The sequence below is a fragment of the Ranitomeya imitator genome, chromosome 2, assembly GCF_032444005.1.
Source record: "Ranitomeya imitator isolate aRanImi1 chromosome 2, aRanImi1.pri, whole genome shotgun sequence".
NCBI classification, from domain to species: Eukaryota; Metazoa; Chordata; class Amphibia; order Anura; family Dendrobatidae; genus Ranitomeya; species Ranitomeya imitator.
In genome coordinates this window covers 587005082-587016072 of record NC_091283.1, presented here as the reverse complement: position 1 = coordinate 587016072, position 10991 = coordinate 587005082, and the positions used below count along the sequence as shown (strand labels likewise).

The window sequence follows — 10991 nt, the reverse complement described above, 5'->3', positions numbered from 1 at the left end:
TAGAGCGTTGCAGTAGTCCAGGTGGGAGTGGATCAGGCGACAGTGAAGGTTTTGTTGTTTCCATGGGGAGAAAAGGGCGGATTCTAGAGATGTTCTTTAGGTGTAAGGGGCACGAGCGGGCAAGAGATTGTATATGGGAGGTGAAGGAGAGATCTGAGTCAAACATAACACCCAGACAGCGCGCCTGCTGCTGGGGTGTTATTATGGTGCCATCCACGGAGAGGGAAACGTCAGATTTAGGGAGGTTAGTAGATGGCGGGCGCAGAAGAAGTTCAGTTTTGGAGAGGTTGAGTTTCAGATAGAGAGCAGACATGATGTTGGAGACTGCAGACAGTCAGTGGCATACTGTAGTACAGCGGGGGTAAGGTCAGGGGATGACGTGTATAGTGTGTCATCAGCATAAAGATGGTACTGAAAACCAAATCTGCTGATGGTCTATCCAATTGGGGCTGTGTAGAGAGAGAAGAGAAGCGGGCCAAGGACTGAGCCCTGAGGTCCCCCGACAGTGAGAGGAAGAGGAGATGAAGTGGAGCCAGAGAACAGAACACTGAAGGAGCGGTCAGAAAGATAGGAGAACCAGGAGAGAGCAGTGTCCTAGCCCGATCATCAAATTTTGGAGTCTAATTTCTCCTGTTACCCTTTGTGAAAATACAAAATTTGGAGCTAAAAAAGATTTTTGTGGGAAAAACGTGATTTTTTTTTTCACACCTCTACGTTATAAATTTCTGTAAAGCACCTGTGGGTTCAAGGTGCTCAATGCACATGTAGATAAGTTCCCTAAGGGGTCTAGTTTCCACAATAGTGTCACTTGTTGGGGTTTTCCACTGTTTAGGGACATCAAGAGATCTCCAAATGTGACATGGCATCTGCTAATTATGCCAGCAAATTTCACATTCAAAAATGAAATGGCGCTCCATCCCTTCCGAGCCCTGCTGTGTGTCCAAACAGTAGATTTCCCCCACATATGGGGTATTGGCATGCTCAGGAGAAATTACACAACAAAATGTATGGTCCATTTTCTCCTGTTACCCTTGCAAAAGTAAAAAAAAAAATTAGGTCTAAAGGAAAATTTTTGTGAAAGAAAAGTACCTAAATGTTTATTTTTTTCCCTCCACATTTGAAAAATTCCTGTGAAGCGCCTGAAGGGTTAATAAATTTCTTGAATGTTGTTTTGAGTACCTTGAGGGGTGCAGTTTTTAGAATGGTGTCACTTTTGGGGTATATTCTGTCATATAGGCTCGTCAAAGTTACTTGACGATGTGATGTGGTCCCTAAAAAAAATGGTTTTGCAAATTTTGCTGTAAAAATGAAAAATCACTGCTCAATTTTTAACCCTTAACTTCCTAATAAAAAAAATTATGTTTCAAAAATTGTGCTGATGTAAAGTAGGTATGTGGGGAATGTTATTATTAATTATTTTGTGCGAAATGACACTCTGATTTAAGGGCATAAAAATTAAAAGTTTGAAAATTGCGAAATTTTCAATTTTTGCCAAATTTCCATTTTTTGGACAAATTAACACAAGTCATATCAATGCTGCTATCAAAGCAACCTGGGCTTCCATAACACCTCAGCAGTGCCGCAGGCTGATCATCTCCATGCCACACCGCATTGATGCAAAAGGAGCCCCGACCAAGTACTGACTGCATTTACTGAACATACATTTCAGTAGGTCAACATTTCGGATTTTAAAATCATTTTTCAAGCTGGTGTTATAAAGTGTTCTAATTTACTGAGATAATGACTTTTGGGTATTGGTTGTAAGCCATAATCATCAACATTAACAGAAATAAACACTTGAAATAGATCACTCTGTTTCTAATGGCTCTATACAATATATGAGTTTAACTTTTTGTATTGAAGAACTAAAATTAACTTTTTGATGATATTCTAATTTTGCGAGAAGCACTTGTATCTATCAATCTATCATTTATCACATATTTATCATCTATTCCATATCTATTTATCTATCTATCTATTATCTATTCCCTATCTACTATCTAGTATTCTGCTACAGATGGATCTGGATAAGTTGGAAACTTGGGCTGAAAGGTGGCAGATGAGGTTTAACAATGATAAATGTAAGGTTATACACATGGGAAGAAGGAATCAATGTCACCATTACACACTGAATGGGAAACCACTGGGTAAATCTGACAGGGAGAAGGACTTGGGGATCCTAGTTAATGATAAACTTACCTGGAGCAGCCAGTGCCAGGCAGCAGCTGCCAAGGCAAACAGGATCATGGGGTGCATTAAAAGAGGTCTGGATACACATGATGAGAGCATTATACTGCCTCTGTACAAATCCCTAGTTAGACCGCACATGGAGTACTGTGTCCAGTTTTGGGCACCGGTGCTCAGGAAGGATATAATGGAACTAGAGAGAGTACAAAGGAGGGCAACAAAATTAATAAAGGGGATGGGAGAACTACAATACCCAGATAGATTAGCGAAATTAGGATTATTTAGTCTAGAAAAAAGACGACTGAGGGGCGATCTAATAACCATGTATAAGTATATAAGGGGACAATACAAATATCTCGCTGAGGATCTGTTTATACCAAGGAAGGTGAAGGGCACAAGGGGGCATTCTTTGCGTCTGGAGGAGAGAAGGTTTTTCCACCAACATAGAAGAGGATTCTTTACTGTTAGGGCAGTGAGAATCTGGAATTGCTTGCCTGAGGAGGTGGTGATGGCGAACTCAGTCGAGGGATTCAAGAGAGGCCTGGATGTCTTCCTGGAGCAGAACAATATTGTATCATACAATTAGGTTCTGTAGAAGGACGTAGATCTGGGGATTTATTATGATGGAATATAGGCTGAACTGGATGGACAAATGTCTTTTTTCGGCCTTACTAACTATGTTACTATGTTACTACCTATCAAAAAACCTTATATGTCTTAAAATCATGGAGGCATCAAGTCAGACATTTTCATAAAGCATTTTCTTTTATTTAACAAATAAATTAATTTACACATGAAACCCTGTGGAAAAAGTGGAGGATGAGAGCTGCACAGGAAGCATAACACTTGCTTCAGACATGCACTGTATAAGATTCTGCCACGTTAATGACCGTTATCTTCTTAGATGGACCGTAATGCTGAAGGAACACAATCCACACCGACCGTTATACTGGCTGAGGCTCATCTGCTCTCCATTCAGGTTTTTTTCTGTTGATAGGACAAGTTATAAATACTATTTATTATACATTGATCACAACATTTACCATGAGATTTTTTGCAGAGGGGATTCTCTAGAAAGACTCTCTTCAGGTCCCCACATTAATTGTTGTACACACATCACTACCGTGCCATCTTTCCTTAGGCTACTGTCACACATCAGGTTTTCGCTGTCAGGCTCAATCCGGCTAAATTTCAAAGAAACAGATCCGGCGAATGTTGCCGCTGAATCCGTTTTTTTCCCATAGACTTGTATTAGTGCTGGATTGCGTCGGATGAAAATGTGCTTCGTCCAGTTTTCACCGGATCCGGCAAATCTGCCATTTCCGGTTTCTGGAAAAAACGTCCATAGCAATGTTTTTTGTCTCCGGTGAAAAAGCCAGAAGCGCTGGATCCGGAAAATAACGGATTCCGGCTCCGGATTCCGTTTTTTTAAACTGAGCATGCACAAAAATTTTTTTTATCCAATTATCTGGATATGCTAGTCGGATCCATCGAAAAAACGGATCCGTCGCATCGCCGGATCCATTTTTTCCAACATTCGCCGGATTGTGCCTAATGCAAAAAACCTGATGTGTGAAAGCAGCCTTAATCTTTTTTGTTCTCAGACCCTCTTACCAACTATTTGAAAATTGGGCAGGGCTTGGTGAGAAAGCACACGGCCTGCGAGCCTGACAAATTTACTATACTTTATACCAGAAGTGGTCATAAATTATAGCCCAAATGTAGGCTCCCTATTGGCTGCTGTATATTTGAAAATTTTGGGCCGATGTTAAGACAAGGATGCACCTAAACTCATTAACAGGTGCATACTAGTGATGAGCGAACTGGTGATCAGCGGTTGTGCTCTGTAGTCGTGACTTCACCGCTACTACAGGATATCAACAAAGATGTGAATTGTGGCAGAGAAGTGGAGAAGCAGCACTGAACCTGTGGAAGGTGAGCATATCCAAGTTTATTTTTTGCAAGTATTTGTAAGAGACAGTGAAAAGACCGCAGCTGCATTGGGATGTGGGTTTTTTGCCCGTAAAGTGTGAACACAGCCCCTTAGAGAATATCATAATAGGCCAATCCCTGCTTTAAATAAAGACACCATTGCAATCAGCTGATCAGGCAAGTCCAGCAGTATGAGTCTCTTTAGAACGTGGACCCCTGATCTAATTCCCCTGATTAATTCTTAGGCCTCATTCAGACTTCAGTTATTTTTCATCAGTATTTGTATGCCAAAATCAGGAGTGGAACTTACAGAAAAAAACTAATTGAATGATTAACACCTGTTCTGGGTTTTGGAGATGCTCCTGGTTTGGGCATACAAATACTGATGAAAAATCACTGACGTCTGAATGAGCCCTTAGTCACATGTTATACTTATTAATCTAATATATAAAGCTGAATGTGTGTGTGTATGTGTGTATGTCCGGGATTGGCATCTGCACCGTCGCAGTGTATGTCCGGGATTAGCATCTGCACCGTCGCAGCTACAGCCACAAAATTTTGCACAGTCACACGTCTGGACCCCAAGAGCGTCATAGGCTATGTTGTGAGGTGAAATTTTAACCCCGCGCGTTCCAATTCACCAAACAATTTTGCCCCTATCTACATAATGGGGAAAAAGTGAAAGGAAAAGTGTTGGAGGCAAATTGACAGCTGCCAGATGTGAACAAAGGGGACTTAAAGAGTGAGCGCGATGGTGCCAAAGAGTATATACAGTACAGTTGCTAAGGTGGGACCCTGACATGGGATACTCACCACACACGGGGATATGAACACACACACAAAATGCGCCGCACACTACCACGTGCTTGAACACATATACCACCCTCAGCACACATTTCACCACACATACACCAACCTCGCCACATAAAACTCGAAACACAAAAGTCGACGCTCAAAACTCGCCACACGCAAACCTAGGCTGAAGCAAAACTCGCCACACGTGCAAAACTCACCTCATGGAAAACTCGCCACACGCAAAACTTGCACACGCGGAAAAATTGCCACATGCACAAAAGTTGCAACACATGCAAAAGTTGCCTCACACAAAACTTGCACATACTCAAAACGCACCACACATAAAACTCGCCACGCGCAAAACTAGCCATGAGCAAAACTTGCTGCACACAACTTGCTACACTAACCTGTGAAATGCAACGCAACACACAAAAAGTTGCTACACGCATGTTGCCACACAAAACTCATCTCACAAAAGTCGCTACATGCATGTCGCCACATGCAACTCAACACACACAACTTGACACATGAAACTGTTGTGAATTCAGCTTTTGGGCTCCCTCCGGTGGTTTTAGAGGATAATGCAGTTGTGTCTGGACTGCAGGAGTGGACAGGTGTATCTACTAATTGCAAACCTGACTGGGGTATATAGCTTTGCTGGATCCTTTAGTCAGTGCCAGTTGTCCATTGTTCTGGAAGGATTCACTTCCCTGCTGGTCTCTCCTGTTTGCTGTGCTTTTCTACAAAGATAAGTCCTGCTTGGTTTTTGCTGTCCACCTGCAGTGGACTTTATAGTTCTGTGCATTTTCATGTTTTTGTTTTGTCCAGCTTAGTCTGTGAAGGATTTTTTGCAGCCTAGATATTTCTCTGGAGATGCAGATATACCCCCCATGTCTTTAGTCAGATGTGGTGATCCGTATTTTCTGCGGTGGATATATTCTAGTGTTTTTGTACTGACCGCATGGTACTCTGTTCTATTCTTTCTTTTTAGCTAGTATGGCCTCCTATGCTAAAATCTGATTTCATATCTGCATATGTTATTTCCCTCTCCTCTCACAGTCAATATTTGTGGGGGGCTATCTATCCTTTGGGGATTTTCTCTGAGGCAAGATAGGTTTCCTGTTTCTGTCTTTAGGAGGAGGAGTGGCGACATTGGCTTGAGGGGGCCAAGCACCGTATTGTGGTCCTGACCGATCATAAGAATCTGATTTACCTCGAGTCTGCCAAACGGCTGAATCCTAGACAGGCTCGATGGTCCCTGTTTTTCTCCCGTTTTGATTTTGTGGTCTCGTACATTCCTGGTACTAAGAATGTTAAGGCGGATGCCCTCTCTAGGAGTTTTTTTCCTGATTCCCCTGGGGTTCCTGAGCTGGTCGGCATTTTGAAGGAAGGGGTGATTCTTTCTGCCATCTCCCCTGATTTGCGACGGGTTCTTCAGGAATTTCAGGCTGATAAGCCTGACCGCTGTCCTGTGGGGAAACTGTTTGTTCCTGATAGATGGACTAGTAAAGTGATTTCTGAGGTTCATTGTTCTGTGTTGGCTGGCCATCCTGGGATTTTTGGTACCAGAGATTTGGTTAGTAGGTCCTTTTGGTGGCCTTCTTTGTCACGGGATGTGCGTTCTTTTCTGCAGTCCTGTGGGATTTGTGCGCGGGCTAAGCCTTGCTGTTCCCGCACTAGTGGGTTGCTTTTGCCATTGCCGGTCCCTGAGAGACCTTGGACGCATATTTCTATGGATTTTATTTCCGATCTTCCTGTTTCCCAAAGAATGTCGGTTATCTGGGTTGTCTGTGACCGATTTTCTAAGATGGTTCATTTGGTACCTTTGCCTAAATTGCCTTCTTCTTCTGATTTGGTTTCGTTGTTTTTTCAGCATGTGGTGCGTTTGCATGATATTCCGGAGAATATTGTGTCCGACAGAGGTTCCCAGTTTGTTTCCAGGTTTTGGCGGGCCTTTTGTGCCAAGCTGGGCATTGATTTGTCTTTTTCCTCTGCATTTCATCCTCAGACAAATGGCCAGACTGAGCGAACTAATCAGACCTTGGAGACCTATTTGAGATGCTTTGTGTCTGCTGATCAGGATGATTGGGTGGCTTTTTTGCCATTGGCCGAGTTTGCCCTTAATAATCGGGCTAGTTCGGCTACTTTGGTTTCGCCTTTTTTTTGTAATTTTGGTTTTCATCCTCGTTTTTCTTCTGGGCAGGTTGAGCCTTCTGACCTTCCTGGTGTGGATTCTGTGGTCGACAGGTTGCAGCAGATTTGGGCTTATGTGGTGGACAATTTGGTGCTGTCTCAGGAGGAGGCTCAGCGTTTTGCTAACCGTCGTCGGTGTGTTGGTTCCCGGCTTCGGGTTGGTGATCTGGTTTGGTTATCTTCCCGTCATGTTCCTATGAAGGTTTCTTCCCCTAAGTTTAAGCCTCGATTTATTGGTCCTTATAGGATTTCTGAGATTATTAATCCGGTGTCCTTTCGCCTGGCGCTTCCGGCCTCTTTTGCTATTCATAATGTCTTCCATAGATCTTTGTTGCGGAAATATGTGGAGCCCGTTGTTCCCTCTGTTGATCCTCCGGCCCCTGTATTGGTCGATGGGGAGTTGGAATATGTTGTTGAGAAGATTTAGGAATCCCGTTTTTCGAGGCAGAAGCTTCAGTACCTTGTCAAGTGGAAGGGTTATGGCCAGGAGGATAATTCTTGGGTTTCTGCCTCTGATGTCCATGCCGTTGATTTGGTTCGTGCCTTTTATCGGGCTCATCCTGATCGGCCTGGGGGCTCTGGTGAGGGTTCAGTGACCCCTCCTCAAGGGGGGGGGGTACTGTTGTGAATTCAGCTTTTGGGCTCCCTCCGGTGGTTGTAGAGGATAATGCAGTTGTGCCTGGACTGCAGGAGTGGACAGGTGTATCTACTAATTGCAAAACTGACTGGGGTATATAGCTTTGCTGGATCCTTTAGTCAGTGCCAGTTGTCCATTGTTCTGGAAGTATTCACTTCCCTGCTGGTCTCTCCTGTTTGCTGTGCTTTTCTACAAAGATAAGTCCTGCTTGGTTTTTGCTGTCCACCTGCAGTGGACTTTATAGTTCTGTGCATTTTCATGTTTTTGTTTTGTCCAGTTTAGTCTGTGAAGGATTTTTTGCAGCCTAGATATTTCTCTGGAGATGCAGATATACCCCCCCATGTCTTTAGTCAGATGTGGTGATCCGTATTTTCTGCGGTGGATATTTTCTAGTGTTTTTGTACTGACCGCATAGTACTCTGTTCTATTCTTTCTTTTTAGCTAGTATGGCCTCCTATGCTAAAATCTGATTTCATATCTGCGTATGTTATTTCCCTCTCCTCTCACAGTCAATATTTGTGGGGGGCTATCTATCCTTTGGGGATTTTCTCTGAGGCAAGATAGGTTTCCTGTTTCTGTCTTTAGGGGTAGTTAGATCTTAGGCTGTGCCGAGGGGTCTAGGGAGTGTTAGGTACCCCCCACGGCTACTTCTAGTTGCGCTGCTAGTTCAGGGTTTGCGGTCAGTACAGGGACCACCTTCTCCAGAGTCCATCTCATGCTGCTCCTAGGCCACCAGATCATAACAAAACTCGCCCTAAAACACACACAAGTCTGGTATTATCCTTCAGAAATAAATATCTGATTAATAAGCAGACAAATTACAAGAGCAACAAATGTACCATATAGGAAATACGGCAGCTGTCAGTCACATGACCTGTCTATTATGTGTATGTGTGAGCTAATATATACTGCCAGGGGGGAGGGCTTCCTGTTGGCTGGAGATTTATCAGGCTGCCAATTTAGCTAACAAATACTGAGGTAAAAATACTGACCAAATAACGTGTGAACACGGTCTAATACAGGAGAAGATGACATACAGATATATACTATATACAGGGGAGATGACACACAGATATATACTATATACAGGAGAGATGACACAGGTATATACTATATACAGGAGGAGATGACACAGGTATATACTATATACAGGAGGAAATGACATACAGGTATATACTATATACAGGAGGAGATGACACACTGGTATATACTATATACAGGGGAGATGACATACAGGTACATACTATATACAGGAGAGATGACACACAGGTATATACTATACACAGGGGAGATGACACACAGGTATATACTATATACAGGGGAGATGACACAGGTATATACTATATACAGGAGGAGATGACACACAGGTATATACTATATACAGGAGGAGATGACACACTGGTATATACTATATACAGGAGAGATGACATACAGATACATACTATATACAGGAGGAGATGACACACACATATATACTATATGCAGGGGAGATGACACAGGTATACACTATATACAGGAGGCGATGAGACAGGTATATACTATATACAGGAGGAGATAAGACAGGTATATACTATATACAGGAGGAGATGAGACAGGTATATACTATATACAGGAGAGATGACACACAGGTATATACTATATACAGGAGATGACATACAGGTATATACTATATACAGGAGGAGATGACACACACATATATACTATATACAGGGGAGATGACACACAGGTATATACTATATACAGGAGGAGATGACATACAGGTACATACTATATACAGGAGGAGATGACACACAGATATATACTATATACAGGAGGAGATGACACAGGTATATACTATATACAGGGGAGATGACACACAGGTACATACTATATACAGGAGGAGATGATATACAGGTACATACTATATACAGGAGGAGATGACACACAGGTATATACTATATACAGGAGCAGATGACACACAGTTATATACTATATACAGGAGGAGATGACTTACAGGTATATACTATACACAGGAGGAGATGACACATGTATATACTATATACAGGAGGAGATGACATACAGGTATATACTATATAAAAGAGGAGATGACATACAGCAGGTATATACTATATATACAGGGGAGATGACATACAGATATATACTATATACAGGCGTTGACATACAGGTATATACTATATATAGGAGATGACATACAGGTATATAGTATATACAGAAGAGATGACATACAGGTATATACTATATACAGGAGGAGATGACATACAGCAGGTATATACTATTTACAGGGGAGATGACATACAGGTATATACTATATACAGGAGGAGTGAGGGAAAATAGTGGAGTGATCGGAAAATGACAGATGTGAGGTCGAAATGACAAGTGTTAGGGGGGAATGAGAGATGTGAGGGGGAAAATGAGAGGCGTGATGGGAAAATAAGAGAAGTGAGGTGCTATAACTAACCACAGATATTTACTATGCCCAGGCAACGCAGCCATCTTAGGCTCCACTCACATCAAGTTTGAGCCTTTCTTAAGAGGTATACATTTAATTTTACCAATTCATACAGAAAAGCTGCACCTTATGTGAAAGGGCTCCTGTTCCATAGTAATATAGATTTTTACCGTATCACTCGGCATAGATTACCATAATCTCCTACTCAATGCCATTGCATACCGATTTAGCGTATAACAAAAAAAGTGAATTGGACTCTATGGAAATGTTCAGGGCACGCATTGAACGTAGTTAATAAACAATGTGTGAACATCTACTGTATTGTCAACCTGCAACAATTTTAATGTTATTTAACACCGCTTGCTGAATCTTTGCTATAATTCATCTGTTGCATTGTACTCAATACTCACTGTTGTATATCCATGGTTGGGGTCACTGTAGATATTATCTGGTGAAAGGTGTTATAGCATAGAGATGGAGCCAGGCCGAGAGCCTTTAATCATGTATCTACCCCCTGGTGTGTTGAGCAGCTGCTAATTTATCACAAACCATCTCCCATTCTCACCTCTGTACTGTGCCCTATACATTTAGAAGCATTCTAAGAGGTGCACGCATGTGGGGTGCATGCACACATCCCAGTAGCTAAGCATCCCAGTAGCTAAGCATCTAGAGGAAGCAGTTAATCCATGGCAGTTAGTCAGGGCAGGAGACAGGTAACCCACACTTTGCTTTCCCTTCTAGCCACGTGCTTTATTTTTATCCTTCTGTGTGCCCTTGCCATCCACATTCTCCACCCTA

At 42.4% G+C, this 10991-nt stretch overlaps 1 protein-coding gene across 1 annotated transcript in view; it reads right to left on the bottom strand.

The window, feature by feature from the left end:
• Positions 1 to 2933: 2933 nt before the first annotated feature.
• GHRH (growth hormone releasing hormone) overlaps positions 2934 to 10991 on the bottom strand; it is a 30151-nt gene continuing 22093 nt past the window's right edge. The window contains exon 5 of the mRNA XM_069755745.1: positions 2934 to 3174. Within this exon, the coding sequence (XP_069611846.1) occupies positions 3132 to 3174 (43 nt within the window). The 3' untranslated portion in view covers positions 2934 to 3131. The remainder of the gene's footprint in view (positions 3175 to 10991) is intronic.